Here is a 20,210-nt window from a genome sequence, read left to right as displayed (position 1 = left end):
CCATCCAACATTTCGACGGCTCAAAGGCGCTCCAAAGTCGAGCTTGCTATCCGTCAGCGGATGTGCAGGCGTGACAGTCTTACTGTCATGCTAGTTACCCCACGAGAGGGAAAGGGGCGGGGGCGGACTGCAGCGTGGGAAGGGGATCCTGGGTAGGTAGGTAAAGACGCAGACTTAAACCATGGGGTGTTGGTAAGTGGGGGTCAGGAGAGCACGGAGTCGGTCAAGTCCTGTTCTAGGCTCCTGCATGGAAGATGCAAAGGAACAATCAGCGAACAGAGGATGAGGTTCGATGGCAAATGCTGTCAGCCAGGGGTACGGTTCGAGCACGCCCAATATACATCTATTGCGGTCTAATACATGTCACATGATAGTATCAGATTGTATCAGATCAGTCACATCAACGTTACGGATCTATACCTTATCTATTGCTTCCATCAACTATAAAAAACCAACCTCTAGTCACTCATTAGATAGAAAATCCAGAGTCTTTCCTTATCCGGCGCTGCTCCCTAGGCTTGTGATAATACAGATGACCTCTTTGTCTAACTTCCAGGCCGGGTCGCGACACATTGAAGCTAATCCTGCTCACCCTAGTGTCTTGTTTAGCCAGGCAAACTGGTACCTATTCAACTCCTGCCCAGCTCCAACTTGAACGTGATATCCAGCTGTTCCATTGAAGAACTTGTAAGTTGCCTTATCGCCGAGTGCGTCCTTGACAACCTCCGGCTGGCCAGCGAAGAACCCCTCGAACTCGGAATCGACGACAAGGACGGGTACGTTGATCTTGTCAACAACGTCCTTGAGAGTGTACTGCTTGAGCGATTCGAGCCATAGGTACGGGGACTGCTGTTTGAAGCACCACAGTCCGTGTCCTAGACCCCAGCGCATGGCTGTAGGCACCTGTGGGCTATCCAAGAGCGGCAGGGCGGCCTCGTCAAATTCCTCTTGCTTGCCCGCGGCGAGAAGTTCCTTCAGGTCCGGGGTCATCTGACCGGCGTATCCATCGTAAACAGACCACACGCCGCCATTAAGAATAAGAGCCTTGATTCGAGGCTCAAACGCAGCGGCACGAGCGGCTAGATACCCTCCCATTGAAACGCCAACAAGGACCAGCCGGTCTTCATCGACGAAGCAGCCTTTGCGATTCATCAACTCGTCGATCACTGGCGTGAGAACCTTCTCCCAGTCAGGGATGAAACCAATGTCATCATTGCGGCGAACCGTGGGCTGCCCTGGCCCTTCGTAGGTCATGACATTCCAGCCACGGGCCAAGGCTGGTACGACGAACGAGTGGTAGGAATCCTCCTGGCCTGCATCGTATCCGTTGCCGATAACCAAGGTCGGCCGTTTGGCCCCGTCGGCTGCGGCTGTGTACCAGATTGCTTCAATGGTGAAGTTGTCGGTCGGGATCTGGATGCGTTCGCCAGGAACGGGCAGTGCAGCAAGCGCCTTGTCGAACGCAGCGCGTTGCTCGAGCCAGAAGCTATTGATACGAGGGTCCGTCCAGTTCGCATGGTTGTAGAAGTCGGCCTGACGGTAGTAGCTCGATGCGGCGAACCAGGCTTCCCGGACGTTCAATGGGTCGTACGCATTGTCTGCATCCTCGGCTTGCTTCTTGGTGTATTCGGCCAACGCGTGGAAGGTCTCAAGCCAGCTGGTGAAGTTCCCGGCCTGGATGTCTTTCGCTGCGTTCAAGGCGTCGTTGACGTCGCCAGCCTCGAATATGGTGTTTCCGAGGGTAAAGAGCAGCTCGAAATGGAAGCTTTCATCCTTGCTCAAGAGGATGACGGGATCGTCCGGCTCCTCTGACGAAGATGATGGCCCAGAGTCGCGGGGGAGAATGGAGCTTGAGGCTACCGTTGCCCCCAGCAGAACAGCGCTGAACAGGGAAGTTGACTTCATTGTGAAAGGCACTCAGAAGCAAGTGTATAGTAGAGAAGACTGGGTAGAGTTGCTGATGACGGTGTTGATCATGTTACAATGTTCTCGGCGATGCACTGCCTTTTATCTTCATTTGCTTGTTCTCGCAATCTGTTCCAGCGGGAGCAGCCCATAACCAATCCACACCTACACCATTCACCAGCCGTGCATCGAGCCTGTTTGCGATTGGTGTTTTCCTGGCTGCGCACCCGGGAACCACGAGGCTATCGTGGCTAATACCGCGACGACTAGGACGGATAAGGCAACTTCTTTGCGATTGGTCGCCTTGTAATGCTCTGCCCCTCTCTAGCTGCAGCCGCCCCACAGCTTTCGCAACTCCCATCGCAAACACTGTCATAGTATCCGTAGCATAGCCCAGCCCGTAAGACCTAAGTCTTACCAGCAACGGAAGTCCGGCAGATGAGAAGGCCAGGACCATCGATTCATCACTGAATTCCGCAATGAGTCGCTATTATACGTCACCACCTGTCCGAAGGCTACCAAACGTGACTAGATCTATGTCACGCGTAGCTATTGTGGTCATAGAGTGGTGTAAATCTGCCTTATTGTCTACAGAGGGAAATGCGTGCGTGCGCGTTCCTAACAAGCCGAGCTCAGTCCCTGTCAGGGGCTGCTTGGTAACTCCATTGGAGCAACTGGCTGATGCTCCACTTTCATCAGCTTAATGATCTATGATTCGTTCGCAACGCTATGTAATTTCCGCACGACGTTACTCCGTACGAGTATCTATAACTTACTCGACGGGTTGACCAGGTTGGGGGGGACCACGTAGGCCACCCGTCTGCCCGCTGGTCAGACGGCTACAACTCCCGTAACCGCGACACCTTCGTAACCAACTATCTTTGACAAGCGGGCAGACGGGTGACCTACGTGGTCCCCCCCCCCCAACTTAGTCAACCCATCGAGTAGTCCTTTAGATGCGGCGAATCGCAAACAGAACCTGCCGCGTGGCAACTCTTAACCAGAAGCGACATCGGTCGTCGTGATCATTGCGCAGCAGACATGGTCAACCACGGCCCCTCAAAGGGCTGCTGGACATGTCGCAAACGACGCGTCAAATGCGACGAGGACAGGCCAAGCTGTCGTGAATGCCTCCGGCTGCGACGGGTGTGTGGAGGTTACGAATCAGAGAAAAAGACAGGCAGGATTCGGTTCAAGGACCAGGGCACTGGTGTAAGGCTCCTTTCGCAGACATCACGGTCCAGGAGCCCTCGCATGTCGACAACGCCAGGATGGACAAGGCAGGCTGTCATACCAGCAACGATTACCCCCAGTGACGAATCATCCGCTGTCTGCTTCTTCCTCACCTCGATCGCGGGCTTAGGACGCAGCTTTCGCTCGACCCAGGGCTTTCTGGAGCCTCTTTTCCTTGTCATAGCCAAGGAGCATCCGGATTCTGTCCTCTCGACCGCCCTGACCGCCGTGTCAACGAAGCTCTGGAGTTTGTGGAAAACCCCAACAAACAGCTATCGAACGCCTCATCCTCCGTTTACCAGGGCGTTGAGTCGCCTGCAAGCAGCTCTCAATGATCCCCTCGAGCGGTCAAAGGACAGCACCGTCCTCAGCGCTATCTTGATGCATTTCTACGAGAGCCTCGCTGCTCGATCGACGCACCAGCGTACCATGCGCGCCCACCAGGACGGGGCCCGTGCATTGCTCGAACATGGCACCGGGAGCGTCCCGGACTCGGATTGCCGCGCATACTTGAGGAGCTACCTGCGGCACTGTGATGTGTCGACATACATGGAAGTGCAACCGGACGACACCTCGGGCCTGGATGTTTGGTTCGATGCGGGGTGGGACGATTCTATGCCAGCTAACCCGAATGCCGTCTTGGACATGATCGGGCTCTCGATTGCCAATTTGCAAAAGAGACTATCCACCTTCATGTGCGGGCTGGCCAAGAATGACCTGGATGGTCTGGCCCTCGCGACATGGTGGCAGGATGCTGCGTCCGTTGATGCACAACTCTTGGATTGGGTTCGGTTGGTGCCGGCCTCATGGCAGCCTTATGCAAAACCCGAAGAAGACGCCTTTGCTTACTGCGGGTTCTGCGATATATACCCGAACGTCCAGATTGCCACGATCTGGAATGTATGGCGCGTTTGCCGGCTCATGGTCCTGCGGATGGAGCTCTGTCTGCTTGCGAAAGCGCCCCCCGAGGCGCTGCAGCAAACCATCTCGATTGCTACCAAGGAATGCAGTTTCCCAGATCCCAATCGCGGCAGGGAGTTGGTGGACTCCATCTGCCGGTCCATGCCGTTTTACCTGGGCAACCGCCAAAATCACGGAGGCATGCACGACTTGGCGGACCCAGCGATCAGAATCCCCAACTACCACGACCAAGACTTGGACGAAGCCGTGCGTACGCAGTATCTCCGAGGGGATCAGGCGATGAGTCTCCTCGATTACAAGCAACATATACTGGTTCAAGGCCCTTCGCACGCACTGCTCCACTTGAATAGCCTGATCAAAGTGCTGTCAAAGGAGGGCGGAGAGCTCATCTGTCGTGGGCTGCGTGGGGACCAAGTCGTCTGGATACAGGAACAGTTTCTCAGAGTCTGCCAACTTACTGACCCGGTTAGTCGGTTTAGCTAGTAGTGAATCATATGCATACCTTGCAATGAGTCAAGCAAACTGCGATATATATCTACCCGCAATATACCTGACCACGCCTTGCCGTCTTGGGCAAGGTAACGAACGAGTGTTGTGACCATCAGAGCCCCCTTCGAAATTCACCTGACCCCGATTAGTGCGACTAGCGAGGGAGAACTATAAGGGAATCAATCTAAATTAGATGATATACATACTCAAGTTAGGTAACGCCTTGTCGCCGCCGATGATCGCGCCCCTCTACTCTACCACCACTTCTACCACGACCCTCCACCACACACTCTCCTTGGATCCTAACCCACGTTTGAACACGATGTTCGGCCTTATCCTCAGCACGGGCCTCAATATGGCCCTCTACCTCTCTGTCCTTGCTATTAGATAGCAAAATTTCTGCGTAAAAACCCCCTAGATGGTTCGAAGATGCGAGCTGTGTCATTATCAACACCGAGCTGGGTATGTTCGGGCACGATATTATGCCTTGGATAAGGTGGGATCGTCAGCTATAGGAGGATCACTCCCGGCTCGATTTCCAGCCCATGGAGTTGCTAGTCAGTGGCATGTACCTTGGTGAGATTGCGCGGTTCGCTTTGATCGAGGCAGTTGAGACGACTGACATCTCAAGAGGTATCGTCCCCGCGTCATTAACTGCTACTTACTTATTGCGCACTGACACCTTGTCTATGAGCGAAAGGTATATCGCACGCCTTGTCCTTCGAGGTAAAGTCGCTAATAACACCAGTCGTCCCCCCTCTAACCCGCACCCAATTCATATGACACAGCAATTTTAGTCCCTCTCCAGGGTCGTTTAGATGCAGCAATTCTGGGCCCCAACGCCACGTAGTATTAGTAGTATTAGGCCGTCAGCCACACTTGATCCTCGTGCTGCCTACTTTGTGCATTGGAAACTCAATCCTTCACAGGAGTTTACGACCCCTCAAGCTGCCTGACGAGCCATACTACCCACGCCCGCGTCTTAGACTCCGAATGAAATTGTTGGACAATCCTCGCCAAACTCACCGGACCTAATTTATCTATCCGCCATCTATTCTAACGTGGAGATACACACCGACACCTCCACGATATGCCCAAATCCGTAGTCCGTGGGCGGCGCAAGAAGCGACCAAATGCCGAATTCTCAAATGAGGGAGTAGCAACATCAACCCGTCCAAAGAAAAGACGCCTTGTCTTATGCGCTTCATGCACACTTATGTTCTCCGATAAAGGCCTCGTTGACCTCAATCTTCCACATGGCTTTGCCCATCACACCCTCGACCAGCTCAAGACATCCTGGACAAACGGCTGTCCCTTGTGTCGACTCGTTTTCGATCTTGTTTCTTGGCAATGCGCCGCTCGCTGGGCACCAGATGCTCGCCTAATCTTCCGTAACCGAAACGCCACCAGTGGGAAAGTGCTTCCTGGTATCGATGTCTTGCAAGGAGATCTTGATGATGCGCCCGATATAATAAGGATATATCCCTTTGCCAAGGCCTGTAAGCTCATCTTATTCCTTCACAGCCTGGGCCGAGCGAGTATCATCTGATGCAGATTAGCAAATGCGGCATCTACCTTGATACCCCGAAGGCCGCTGCACAGAGATGTACACAGCAGTTCTGTGATTTCCGCAGCCAAGCAACTCATTCACACCTGTATGCGACCGGACGCGCTACACGAGGGCCATGAACAATGTCGATACTCGAGAGACACTATGCTTCCCACTCGTGTGTTAAATGTCGGTTACCCCGGAAGCTCGGGTCCTCCTCTGTACCTTCAGTTAAACGAAGCAGACAATCACGGCTCTTATTTGGCTCTAAGTTACTGCTGGGGAAAACCCAATCCCAATACGACATCGAAACCAGTTCAACTCCGAAGAGATTGCGTGCAAGACTTGACAACTGAAATCGAGCTAGATTCTCTGCCTCAGACTATCCAAGATGCCATCATCGTCACCCGCCAACTTGGCTTCAGATACCTTTGGGTTGATGCGCTCTGCATCATCCAAGACGATAAAGAGGACAAGGCGAGGGAAATATCTAAAATGGCGATGATCTATAAGAATGCCGCCATCACTCTAGCCGCCGGTGTGGCCAAAGGCTCTTCAGAGGGCTTCCTCCATAGGATAGGAAGCAAGCCTGCGACCTATCTCCCCAAAACTTCTATTTCGATCCCAATGCCTAACCGCGAAACGGGGACGGTTTATCTCTCTACGAGGCCATACGATCCTGATCATCCCTTGGATAAAAGAGGCTGGACATTGCAGGAGTTTATGCTGTCCTCACGCATGTTGATCTTCTCTGACTACGAGCTTCTCTGGCAATGCAAGGAGATTTCTCTGCAGAGCGTTACCGGCACGGCACGAGGATTGGAATACCATCAACGTCTCGAGTCTCTTCCATGGGCCATGTTCGATAACAGTGCAGAGCCTTAGTTCGGATCGTTTGACTTTGACAAGATCTATCTCTGGAAAACCATCATTCAACAGTACACCCAAAGGGAGCTGAAGGATCCGGAAGACCGGCTAAGCGCCATCAAGGGGATTACAAGCGAGTTGGAGAAACTATGGCGCGATACCAACATCTATGGTCATTGGAGGAGTTGGTTCGTGCAGTTGCTGGCATGGTATAGACCAGATTCTAGGAGAGTTAAGAAGAGGCATCTGAATAGGGCGCCTAGCTGGTCCTGGGTCTCAATCGACGGCGAAATTTGCTACGAGGAACCATTTAAGGCAATAGACGTTGAGGTAAAGACCTTAACGGTGGCTACTGTAGCGCTGACTTGTCGAGTTTTGCGTTCTGACGACGTCGACCCGGATAAGGCTGGCTCTATATTGGAGAGACCTGACCTGGAAAATCCGGCATCAACAGAGGAATTATCGGATGATGGTTGCGGATATATTCTTCTAGGGGCATCATGCGTCGGGGAACATCGCCGAAAAGGAGTAGGTTTACTAGTGCTGCGAACTGCCAAGAAACAATATCGTAGGATTGGATTGGTCATATTTACGGACATGGCCGTCTGGGACGCGATTGCAACTCAGGAGGTTATCATTGAACCGAAGATTGTGTAAAGCGAACTTGTATCTACTTTCAGGGTGATTTTCAAAGAGAGTGCGCACATGGCTATAAAATCCGATACAGTCCCAACTTAAGACGCTATCCTAAACGTAAAACGATAGATGCCGATGACCTCGGCGCCTGTGCATGATTGCTGCTGCCTGGTAGCTATATAGCTTGTTGCGATTTAACTACAGCATTGGCGCAGGGCTTTTGCTCCCTTTAATATCTTTTAGAAGTCTGCATCAACCTCTCTCATAATACAAGCAAAGGTCATGCTACCTATGTGTTCATATGTCTACTCCAAGTGTGCAGTACACACTAACCACCTCTGCCCAAAGGAACAGTCTTACACGACTTGTTCTTCTCATGTCTTTTACAGTCATGCAGCCTCGCAAATGCCTTTTCGCACACCGAGCATTTATACGGTCGCATACCAAAGTGACTGCGTTCATGGCTCCTCAAGTTCTCCCTCCTCGTGAACTTTTTGCTACAAAGCAAACAAGAGAATCGTCCATTCTCGTCTCCACGATTTGGAGTTTCAAACATTGAGGGACAATCTGTCAGCTCGGGGTGGTAAATTCGAATATGCCTGTCCTTATCTTTGAGTATCGCGAATCCTATCGGAGCTATGTTGCACCCGATGGGGCACGGATATGGCCGGTCGTGTCGGTTGTCGTGATTTTCTCTCGCTTTTTTGTTATCATACCCAATGTGGAAGAAGCGGCACAAGGTCCTTTTGCACTTGAAGAGATTTGGCCCATAGTAGTCTCCGATAGAGTCTTCGTTCTCTGCACGGTCGGACGGAACGAAGTTGATCTCCAGGACAGCACGGTTGTCGTCGAGCGCTTTTCCAATTTGGGCAATTCCAACCTCGTTGCGAGCTTCAAAAGAACTTTTCTGATGAGTGAAGATGTGGTTCCAGATAAGAAGGAGGTCATCATAGAAGTAGTTGTTTTGGAACCCCTCAACAAGGTCCCATTCTAACTCGCTGTGTATTCCTTTTGTGAGATCGTGACGATGGGTTTGAATGAACAACTCCAGAGCGTCGGCAAACTCTATCAGATACTGGGTATCGCGAAGACTGTTGCATTTCCTTATGAACGTCTCCATATGATGGTGCCAGTTTGAACAGGCATAGTCTTGAAATGAGAACCAGCCCTGACGAGCATTTTCTCGGCGTTGGCAATCATCGTAGCCAGACACGAAGCAAGGCAAAGATAGATACCTAAGGCAAAGTGCAGTCAATTTGCATTGAACCTCTTGCTCGTTGATGTACTTGTTGTTAACAATGTGCCTAATTTTCACCCAAACCATTAATACTCGATGTAAGCAATCACAGTAAGGGACGTCAGTCCTACCTTCGTGCTGTTGAGTGAACAAGTCGAATACGACCACCATCCAGCAAGTGCACAAGAGATCCAAGATATTTCCGTACATCGTGTCGCACCATCCTATTATCAAAGTCGACTCGGTTGTTGACTGCGTCAAATGACAAGATCGATTGTATCTCTCGCCATTCCAAAGGTCTTTTGGCGCAGACGACCCAACTTAAAAGAACTTTCGCCTTTTCCCATTGAGCATTTCCTTCGGGCAGACCCCTGAGTCTCAACTTGATAGATCCTATGAGGTTTTCATATCTTGAGAAAGAGTGGTTAATATTATACCTTTCCACAAGTAAGGGGAATTGGTTGCCGTACAGTTCCGAAAGTTTATTGGGCAGCATCTCTGTCTTGATCTTTTCTAGGAGATCCCCCTTTGTCTGCTGCTGAAGCAGATGTTCTATGGCTAAATGAGCATAAAGGAACATATCTAGAGGAAACATGTCAGTTTAGATCATGGTTGTAAGAGTGTACTGACTGAGAGGGTAACTTGCCCTGACTATGGCGACAGATGTTATTCTCTATCTCCGCCTTATCCGCCTCCGAGAGGTTGAAACCCCCGCAGCTATTACCTGATTCGGAGAACTCCAATATCCGCGCCTTCACGTAGGATCGAATGTCGTCGGCGTTGTCGGCATCCTTAAGTGGGATACTTGCGTCGTCCTCAGGCATGAATTGGCTCATCTCGGGCATATGTTGGCTCATGAACAGCACCCGTAGCTGGCCTTGTTTGATATTGTTGTCGCACCTCGAAACTTGCCGTTTAAAGAAGTCGGCAGTGCGACGAATATCAGGAGCCTCGCACTCGTCTAACCCATCAATGATGATGTACTGTCTCGGATTGAACTCGATGAAGGTTTCAACGAGTGTCTGAACCGCCTCAACACTGGCTGAGTTTTCAACCCCCTCATGGGCAGTTTTGTCATCGCACAGAGGTAACATGTACTCGTCACCATCCACCATCTGCTGCAGGATAGCCTTGAGGATGTCAAGGTACGTACGCTGCTCATTGTCATCTCCCTGGCAGTAGAAATAGTAGGTTTTACTGCTCGGTGGAATCGCGTGACCAGTATTTCCTTCTGCGCTGAGAGATTTCAACTCATCCACCAAGATCGATGTCAGAATAGTTTTCCCTAGTCAAGATCAGCGAAGGGTTGCCTGACACCTAGAGATACAGCTGTTCGTACCAAATCCCATATTCCCATGAAGCCAAACGGCTGATTCTGGTGGCTCCTCATCTCTCATCCAATAGTTGAGCTGAGGATAACTCCTCAGCAGCCACCGCCCACTCCTAGGACAAAGCTGTCTGGTTTCTTGAAACTGCCGATGCTTATCCGCAATTGTATTGGAGGACGAAATCCAAGTCTTGATCCTTGCCCTTTGCTTTGTCTTTCTCTTCGTCTCTTGATTTTTGAAGTCCTCCCAGGCAAGTTTGATATCGCTGCGATAACGACTAAACTCTCGACCAGTACATACACTTTCTACTGGTCTTTGGTGAGGTGTTGACTCGTAAGCAGAGTCGTAATACGGGTTACTCGTATCCTGGAGTCTCGCTGAGCATGTTTCCAGGAATGAGGTGTGAGCGTCCAAAGACTTGGAAAGCTGCTTGAAAGTACTACTCAGGTCCTTCCAGATAGACCGGTAAAGTTTCTGCCACACTAAGATTGTATTTCAGCTCCAGTTCACTTTTGGCCGTAAGCACTTAAGTGGTTAACACCTACCTTCAGGCCTAAGCGAAAATAGTTTGTAGGCTAGGGCGTGAAACTCTTGGATTTCCTGGTAGATGCTTGCCAGACACTCTCCCAAATCTGGAAATTCTTGAAACAGCCGTTCATGTTGGTATAACGGTGGGATGTGGGCACCGAGCTGCTCGTAGACATCCAGCACATTGTCAAAGGCCTTTTCTATGGGACTAGTACGCTTTATCATAACATGTCAGCAAGAAACTAGTACATGCAATTGTAGGGCTATAAGGTTGTACCTAGAGATTGAAAACATACCTGCAGCAAGAACCGCATGGGGCCCCATACGTACGCCATTGCCTTCTCAACGTCCCCGGCCTTGGAAAACTCTAAAGAATTCTTGAGCTCCTCCATTCCCCCGCGAAAGTCTCGGATCCGGTTCATGTTCATTAAAGTCTTTGTCTTGTCCTGCTGTGACTGGATGGTAGATAATTCTCTTTGCAGGTCCTCAAATGTGCTTGTCTTGAATCCCTGCCTGTCGGTGGGCCGCAGCTTTCCCTCAAACTCCTCCACCCGGAGGTCCAGCTTTCCCATCATGCTGATGTTGTTGTTGTGATACTACTACCTTCACCATTCGCAACGTCTAGCATCATCAGCGGGATTTGGCGGTGACGAATACAAGATGAAGACATGTCAATGAAATGGCTGGGAGACATTATGCGACTCACATGTAGAGTGTCATTCAGTTCGCCTCACTTTAGCATAAACAAGGCTGTGTAGTGAATTTTCGTGCATAAATGCAACAAAATGCATGTTGGCCCGTCTGTATAGTTTGCCTTCCCTGCCGCTCATGGGCTTGTAAGAAAACCAACAGCATGCGAATCACGCGCACCGGGTGTAAGGCGACCCATAAAACCATAGCACGTCTCAACTAGAAGAGAATCGAGATGAAGGGCCAAATTGTGGTGTAGAAGGAAATACATGTAGAGAACGCACACGCCCCTTCGACGACAAAGTATTCGTACAGGCACCCCGCTCCCTCCTCTCAGGCACCTTACTTACATATACACATCGCGCCCAGAAACGAGCCTCGCTTACACCAAACGTAATGTGTCACTGCATTAAAGTGCAAAAGTCTTCGTGCATGGCTGCATGTGACGTGGCAGTTCGAGGCGCTCATACTCACAGCCCCATTGATGTCACCCTCATCGCCACCAAAACATCACACAGCCTACTTCATGCAGTGCTAAAACTCGTCATCTTTCGTGTCTCCATGGTTTCATCTTCGAAAACAACTTCTCCAGACCACTGGAAATTCCACAGCATCCTAGCCCATCATCATCGGCCATTCATCAACCATGGAGAGGCGCCCGAAGCGAGACCAGAATTCGGCCAGTATTGTAGATGATGTCTATTTCAATCCCACTTTGAATCAAATCCTCTTAACTGATGATGGTACTATCCAAATCGGTAATTCTATGGATATTGGGAATGATTACAATGGGTCGTTCATGAGGAGCGAGTTCGCCGTATCAAGGGATATGGACGCTATCAGGTACACCACATCAATCGTCACTCTATTATTGCAACAAAGCAAAACCTAAAAAGCACAGAAGCAGCGATTTCCCAATCATGGGTGGTGATGAATCTTTCTGGAACCACGACCCAGCTGTATTCGATGCTGATGACAGCCTCTTTGTCAACATGCTTGACATGGAATCGCTGTTAGACCCGAATCATTTTGGGAGATATCGTTCACAAACTCCATTTCTGCCAGACGCCTTGAATAATACAACAGGTTCTAACTCGATAACACATCTTGCCGAAGACTCACACGACAGCGTGCCCTCCAATATAATGCCTGGTCAGGGGGGCCCTGTTGTAAGAATGGAGGAGAGCAACAAAGAGTCGACAGTATGCTATGGGATGGTAAGTAGATATGTTTATTTCAATGATAATTTATGATGGGCTGACTGATTTTATTTCATTAACTAGCTTCACTCCTTGGATATCAATTTGATGGGAGATATGGCAATAGCTGCTTTAGCGCTGCACACATCCCACGCCGCGTATCAGCGTTTCACGCCCATAGTGCGACGAAATATCGTTGTACTGCAGTTTCCGCATGATCAGACCGAGTTTGGTTATCTCCGATCCGTCGAATCCAAGACTGTTGCAGAAATCCTATCGATGGCCAACATCGAATGTGAGCCCATGGCTCGGAAGTCAGACCTAGTTGATATCATCACGCGTGCCCACAACTCCAACGATGCCAGGGCCAAAATCGACATCAATATTTATGGGCCGCGACAGGAATCATCGAGTGTTAGGGACAAGCTCTCTGCTGGCAAGTTGTGGCTGCAGCGTCCAACTGAGATGAGACCCGGGATCACCTACGACAACCCGCACTTTCTGCAAATCGACATTGACGAGTCTGCAGCCAAACCAACAATAGATCTTCAACAACCTGGAATTAAAGGCGCATCTAAAGCTACGGCAAGAGAAGAGCAGCTAAGAAGATGGTGGAAGAGGTGTACAAGTCAGTTGACAATAGCAGGCATCTTGACATGGTTGAAGGAGGAGATAGAGTCACTAGCAAGCTTCTGAGGTATCCTTCAGCTTCATATGCTATTCCAAGTCTCACTCACATTCTAACAAAAGTCTCTTAGCCATCAACAAGAAGCACTGGCCTTCATGCTAGAGCGAGAATCGGGCCACATCAACGAGGGCTATAGGCTCTGGCGAGAGGTTATATTGGAGGGGGGAACACAGTGAGCACAAAGCGCAATATGTTGATATTGAAGCATGGCTAATCAAATAAACAGGTATCAACATAGGATCACAAAGGCCAGGACGCCTGTCAGGCCCGAAGAGAAGGGGGGCGGTATCCTAGCTGACGAGATGGGAATGGGAAAGTCGCTTTCGACGCTTGCACTAGCTATGAAAACTCTAGATGACGGTATCGAGTGGGCTAAACAGCCCAAGAATGACGAAAAACTCAACAAACGTCGGATGAGATACTCTCGCTCAACCCTCATTGTGGTTTCAGCCAGCTGTAAGTCAACAGTCCCGCAAAGGTCTATCGCTCCAATCACTTACTGATTTAGTACTGATCACCAACTGGGTGAAAGAAATTGAAAAGTTAGTTTACAAGCCCACATGGTGGATATTTGTTATGCTAAACGCTCTAGACATTTGACAGGAGGCATCAAGGTGATCACATACCATGGTTCTCAACGACCGAAAGACCTCAACGTTATCCAAGACTCTGATATAGTTATAACAACTTATAACACACTTGCCTTGGAGTACCAGAAGGACAAAAAGCAACCAGCCCTTTTGCACCTGATTGGCTGGTACATGGTGGTTCTCGATGAAGGTAAATCGCCAACACTTCCCCTAATGCAGGTGTTGCCAACCAAGCGATCAAGCCCACATTATCCGCCGTTCGTCTGGGGCATTTTACCAATCTTTCTCGACCCTCCACGCCAACTCTAGGTGGTGTTTAACTGGGACCCCCATCCAGAACAAGCTTGCCGACCTTGGCACCCTCTTCGCCTTTATCCGCGTCGAACCTTTCAGCAAGGCCTCTGTCTTCCGCAAGTGGATAGAAACAGCATTTGAGCACACGGCAGATGACCCAATCAGAGTTAAAGAACGCCTGGTAATGTTGTTGGAAGCCCTATGCTTGCGTCGCACCAAAGATGTCCTCAAGTTGCCCTCGGTGAGGCAATTTGAGTGTATGTTCGACTTCAACGACGATGAGCAAAGGCAGTACAACAATACAAAAAGCATAATGATGAGGGCCATCAGGCACCGAGTCGGGGAAGACGAGAAGAGCTCTAAATTCAGCTTATTTCACGCGACACTGCAGCTGCGCATCCTCTGCAACCATGGAACGTTTCAGCAGCCATTTTCGTGGCAAAGGAGAAGCTACAGAGACGAGAAAGACGTGTTTGGGAGTATGCGAGGCAGTGAGAGTGAGATTAAGTGCTCCGGATGTCAACATCCCATGCCATTTCAAGGATCAAGTGGGTACGAGGGCATGTTTAAAAACCGGTGCGCTCACATATTGTGCTCTGAGTGCATAGAGCAGTCCATGGCATCTGGGATTAGTTCTCAGAACAGGTGTTGCCCCATTTGTGTCCCACATCATGGCCCAGAAGGGAGCAAAAAAGCTTCTGACATGGTCAATATGAATACCTCTACCGGGATAGACCCGGAGGACAACGATCAGGCATACTACTTTAATGCGAATGGTCATTCGACAAAGATGGAGACCCTTATTCAAGATGTAAGCAAGGATCTTTGGACGACCAAGAGGCGAGTGCACCCACCATATTCGCTCATAGATGTACCCTAACCAGTGCATCAGCATCATCTTTTCCTGTTGGACTCGAACTCTAGATCTGGTAGCGATACACTTGGATCGGGCTCGGATTCCGTATCATCGAATCGACGGGAACACGCCTCTTCATCAACGACAACTCAACCTCGATCGGTTCGCAGACGGCGAAGAGGATCCTGTGCTGATCATGACAACGGGCACTGGGGCTTATGGGTGAGTTTAGCGGCGAGCAATCCTCCTGAACATGATCATAACTGGTTTGAGCAGATTGAACCTCACTTGCGCCAACCGGATATTTATCGTCGAGCTACAATGGAACCCCAGTGTCGAGAAACAGGCCATTGCTCGGGCCATCCGGCTTGGCCAGACAAGCGAAGTTCGCGTTACGAGATACATCACTCGAGGCACAGTGGAAGAGGTACAATACTTGCAGCACACTTCATTCGAGTTTTACTGACGGGGAACAGGACATGAGGAAGCAGCAACAATGGAAAAAGCAAATTGCAGCCATAGGATTCGAAGAGGTCCCAGATGTGATTGATATGGATACACAGTCGTCTTAGTGCTTGGTCTCTTTACTTTATGTTAAGGGATGTTGAACTAAGAGGAATGGGCTCAAAATGGATCAATTGGGCTAACTGTCTGTAGTGTGTGAGGCAGGATGCCGATCCTGCCCACAGGGGCTATTTAGTATATGTAGAGGTATCAAGGGGTAGATCGCACGAGAATCAATTTATATAGAGTTATCGCCTAAGAGACTTTAGAGATTTAATAAACTAAGAATCTATACATATACCCGACCCTACCTTGTGACAGAAGGTAGGGCTACAGGCTGCCCTTGAGTCAGGGCACCTGACTTTCAACAGGGGATAACTTATATCATATGGGATAGCTGATAGTTTTCCAATATTGCTAGTGCCCATGTAAATACGCGCATATTATCTACTCGTACTACCTAGTTGGTTAGTTAGTGTCAAAGCCACATTGCATAAAGGTGAGATATAGATTATACGACGGCAAAGGGATCTAGAATGATACAGATAGCCACTGACCCAGAGATTCCTTCAGAGATAAAGAGTGCCATGGGGGGAAACAAATGTACAGCGATTCCAGGCTGGCAAGAGTAACCCTTACTTCTTGCTAACCCTTACTTCTTGCTAACCCTTACTTCTTGCTAACCCTTACTTCTTGCTAACCCTTACTTCTTGCTCTACAGATAGTAACATGACATTGCTGAGTTAGTGAGCAGCCTCATTGATTCAAACTCTGATAATAGCTACCTCTTATTGGTTGACGACCTTGACTCGGGCCGGGACTCCCTTAGGGAAGACTAAAATTGTTGTGTATATGAAGTACTTGGGGGGACTGAGATTCGGCCACCCCTCCCTATTTCCCCCAAGTACGAGGTTGTAATATAGATCCCGTATCCGTATTAATTCGCCAAACTTGCAACCTTGACGCCCCGTTATTTTAGTCGGTAGTCTGGCCACCTTACCAAGGTGGGCCTGGCAGACGATTGTTTTGCACCCGGGAACACGTAGCCGTGGAAGGTTAGATATTGGTTGGTGAGCTCAGCCTGGGTTGAGGGCCCCTCGGGGGGGACTAAAATTGCTATGACATGTATTAACTCCCCGGCGTTCCTGGAGCCCCACCTCCCCGCACTAGATATTAGCCACTGTGGGCAGGATCTGCATCCTGCCTCACACACATACACACCTACACACACAGAGGTCTATCCACACATTCGTTCCACATTGATCGTGCCGACCTCACCACAGGTAATACTAACCTCTTATTAGTTTTGGCCGGAACCTTTGTAAGTACTAGTCAGCCTTGGCGTGACTCCCTGCTACCTATCCACGGATGATTGGCCCCAGTGGGTATGGGTAGAGACCAGCACGTTGCACCGCCTGCCTCTGTTACTGTGAGCCGCCCTACCGCTACGAGTATTGCTGCGAGGCCTAATAGCGAGGCAGGTCTCATGGTTAGAAGGCAGGGCTCGCAGCAATAGAGCAGTTTCGCTCACCCTCTTTAAACGCACTGGCGGGCAACGGACCTTGTCTATAGGTAGCTAGATCACGTACTGACAGCAGTCCGGATAGGAGCTTGTTATTTCATAGCCTGTTGACTCGTAATCGATAGCGGCTACGGCCTCTGATGGCAGAAGTGCTCGCTACTGCTTGAGCTCTGCTGGGGTCAGGCCGTCACACCTGTAGTCTAAAGGGATTAGTAGTAGGACATACGTGGGCGACCCCTGTTTTTGGAGACGACGGAAGGTGCCAGACGGGCTCTCGATAGTAGTTCTTCATAAGCAGTCGAAATATTTCAGGTGCTAGTCAGGAAGATCTTAATACCGTTTAGAGACCCTGTCTACGCTTTTTGATCGTCTCTGAAAACGGGGTCTCCCGCGTAAGAACGTAATTTTAGTAGTATTAATTAGCTCAAGCCGTTTCTTTCTCGGAAGAGACTAAAGTTGCTTTGGATCTTGGCCATCTTTCACCGGTTTCTCACTTAGCAATTGGCGATTAGTCTCATATGCAACTAACGTGGTTAACCGGGGAATTTTGATGGCTATTTAGTGAGAAGTGGTGGCGATAGAGCAAAGATCTACGGATACGGGAGCACTGAAAATATCTTCAAATCCTACTAGAAATAATGCATATTTTGCATTCAATAAGTATCCTTCACGAGTCAGATTTGGTCGCTATTTCAAAGTTCTCTTTACTTCCGGTAGACTGGGGAATCCATTTGTGCTTCGGGGCTACCCTGAACCTATTCAAATTGACATCAAGAAATATATGAACGTACTCTATGTAAATCGCATGACCTTTAAATAATACTCCAGTTAGGAATATCTAGGCTTCTTGTTTTAAAAATGAAAGCATGGCATTTTAAACAATATCTTCGATGGTTAAAAGAAATAGTTTAATCGAGGAAAGAATCATGAGATATAGGTGCATTTACTACATGAACAACCTAATGCGACAATACACAGACAAGCCCAAAATGATCGAGCAATGTGTGATTCAAACAAGAAACAGGATTTATCAAGTGTCCCGCTATTTGACATCATCAAAATCTCAATGGCCACATCTGTAAGCCCTGCCCTTGATAAGCCCATGTAGTCACAATATAATACAGTGTTGCTCGTATATGTTCACTTCGCGCCAACCCCTTCCTGCCATCCGAGTGGTATTAACGCTGCCGCAACGTCGGAGACGCCTCTCTCTGTTGCAAGCATATTGAACTGCGATGCCGCGTTCCTCGTATCCAACACCTCTACCCGCAGCCCCATATCAGCGAGTATCATCCTCGTCTCCGGACTCAGCGGCCTGATCTCCTTGCCAACGCCAATGATCAGCAGGTCTAACCATTCAGTTAGCTCTTCTGTCCCATGTAGGCGTGTATCTATCACAGAGCCAACGTACCAGGTCTCGGCCACAGCACATCCAGCACACCAAACGCTTTCCTCGGAAGCTCAAGCTGTCCCTTCTTGTTCAGCAGCTTCTTCTCGCCGACTGCTTCCCACGGGCGCCACGAGAAGGCCTCTCCGCTGACCAGCAGCGCGCCGTCCCCGTCCCCAATTGTAATGCCGCTGTTCAGCCCGAAGCCGTCGTACATGCACACGTCCACCGACGTTGAAGGCACGGGTGCGCTGCCCAGCACGTCCAAGCTGGCGAAGTCTGTACGCTCATGTTGCGAGGGATTACCTTCTCGTCCTTTGCGGCGGGACGGCGACGTGTGGAAGGGCGCGCTGGGCGTCGAGGACTTAAGGGCGGAGGCGAGAGGGAGGATGGGACGGATGGCGCGCGTTGTCGAGGAGGGTTGGAAGGTCGAGCGCAGTGCGCGCGCAGTGTGGCGCTGCAATTGAAGACTGCGCATTATGAAGAATGATTCGAAAGGTTTGACGTTACGAGCATCCTATTTACGGGGTGGCTCGAAAGATGTTGGGTACAAGCTGTACGTTGGGAGATTCGATGGCGGGTCGCGGGGGACGGCCGCAACCGAAATTTTGGAGTGCTGCACGTCATTATTATGAGCCGCAGAGGTCTGGTTAGCCACACGGTTCATGAGGACAAGGCTAGAGCTACGTTCTACAGAATTGTGCACATAATGCTACGATATCATCGGGGCACTAGAAGTATTCGGATGGGACTTTAGCGATCCGGCCGTTCCAGGGTCCACAGCTTGAGGGCTCAAACATCTCGCACACACAGAACCGTGGGAGAAAACAACGCCAGGCCAGCTTGATGATCGTTTCATTCCAAACCACCAAGAGGAAGCAGTCCCTAAAGACAGCACAAGACCCGCCATTCCGTCCGGGCCCCGGATGATGTATCATGCAGTCCCTTTTGTCCCTATTGAACACCGAAGCAATGAACCGGAAGACACCCCCCAAGGCAGTTCCTTGCCCGCTCCCTTTCCGTCGTCATCATCGCGAAGACAGTAGCCATGAGAAAGAGTTATTTTCAATTCGACAAGTGCGTTCAGGAAAAAAAACACTTGATTTATTTCTTCTTCTGGCCCTGCTCCTGCTCCTTCAGCACCTTCTTGACAATCTTCTGCTCCTCGATCAGGAAGGCGCGGACGATGCGGTCGCGCACGCAGTTGCCGCACCTCGAACCACCGTAGGCACGCTGGACGGTCTTCTGGGGGCGGGAGATCTGGGAGTACTCGCGGGGGCGGAGGGCGGGGATCTGTGAGACAGTTAGTCTCTGTGTTGCCTTGCAAATTGAACAATCCAGGGCGGGCAATCGGCGAGGTCGAGAGAGTGAAGGAGTTTGGGTAATCAACAACGCGGGTGGTAGTTCCCCGGGTGTGTGTCATCTCCAGCCTCGATCCTCCCCTCGGTTCGCCAGTTCGTCTCGCCGCGATTGTTCGTCGATGTTTCGGAGGGCACTTACGCCGGAGAGCTTGGAGCCGCAGTCACCGCACTTGGGGACAGTGCCGCGCTTCTTGATGTGCAGAAGGCGCAGGTCACCACCGGGAGTCTTGATGACTCGGGTCCGGTTGGACCGGGTGTTGTAGCTGTGATAACATCCGCGTCAGTCCCAGAGTTCGGTTGGAAAGCGTGCGGCGCCGACAAAACATGCGACGCCGTTGTATTATTCGATCGGGGACCCAAGACTCACGGGTTGCGGCGGCGGTAGGTGACACGCTTGGACGCCATTGTTGCTGGTGTTGCTGGTGG

General features: G+C 50.2%; 5 protein-coding genes across 5 annotated transcripts; 1 reads left to right on the top strand and 4 right to left on the bottom strand.

Moving 5' to 3' along the window:
- Positions 1-588: 588 nt before the first annotated feature.
- ACO1O0_007822 (Alpha/Beta hydrolase protein) lies at positions 589-1,905 on the bottom strand (the record flags this gene model as incomplete). Its single annotated transcript, XM_083197189.1, has 1 exon — positions 589-1,905. One exon carries the CDS (start codon positions 1,903-1,905, stop codon positions 589-591), a length of 1,317 nt encoding a protein of 438 aa, XP_083046657.1.
- A 1,254-nt stretch (positions 1,906-3,159) lies between these two features.
- Positions 3,160-4,542, top strand: ACO1O0_007821 (uncharacterized protein; the record flags this gene model as incomplete). The annotated part of the gene is made up of 1 exon (XM_083197188.1): positions 3,160-4,542. One exon carries the CDS (start codon positions 3,160-3,162, stop codon positions 4,540-4,542), a length of 1,383 nt encoding a protein of 460 aa, XP_083046656.1.
- A 4,673-nt stretch (positions 4,543-9,215) lies between these two features.
- On the bottom strand, positions 9,216-11,268 carry ACO1O0_007820 (uncharacterized protein; the record flags this gene model as incomplete). The annotated part of the gene is made up of 6 exons (XM_083197187.1): positions 9,216-9,219; positions 9,275-9,419; positions 9,562-10,005; positions 10,609-10,647; positions 10,711-10,909; positions 10,990-11,268. 6 exons carry the CDS (start codon positions 11,266-11,268, stop codon positions 9,216-9,218), a joined length of 1,110 nt encoding a protein of 369 aa, XP_083046655.1.
- Positions 11,269-18,176: 6,908 nt separating this feature from the next.
- On the bottom strand, positions 18,177-18,901 carry ACO1O0_007819 (NADH dehydrogenase 1 alpha subcomplex assembly factor 3; the record flags this gene model as incomplete). Its single annotated transcript, XM_083197186.1, has 2 exons — positions 18,177-18,385; positions 18,448-18,901. The coding sequence occupies 2 exons, from the start codon at positions 18,899-18,901 to the stop codon at positions 18,177-18,179; spliced, it is 663 nt and encodes a 220-aa protein (XP_083046654.1).
- Positions 18,902-19,527: 626 nt separating this feature from the next.
- RPL34B (60S ribosomal protein eL34) lies at positions 19,528-20,189 on the bottom strand (the record flags this gene model as incomplete). The annotated part of the gene is made up of 3 exons (XM_083197185.1): positions 19,528-19,716; positions 19,924-20,047; positions 20,152-20,189. The coding sequence occupies 3 exons, from the start codon at positions 20,187-20,189 to the stop codon at positions 19,528-19,530; spliced, it is 351 nt and encodes a 116-aa protein (XP_083046653.1).
- Between the last annotated feature and the right edge of the window lie 21 nt (positions 20,190-20,210).

This window comes from Amphichorda felina, assembly GCF_050947745.1.
Source record: "Amphichorda felina strain 45539 chromosome Unknown scaffold_8, whole genome shotgun sequence".
NCBI classification, from domain to species: domain Eukaryota; kingdom Fungi; phylum Ascomycota; class Sordariomycetes; order Hypocreales; family Bionectriaceae; genus Amphichorda; species Amphichorda felina.
Note: the sequence above shows the minus strand (reverse complement) of the source record. Positions and strands in the feature narration are given on the sequence as shown.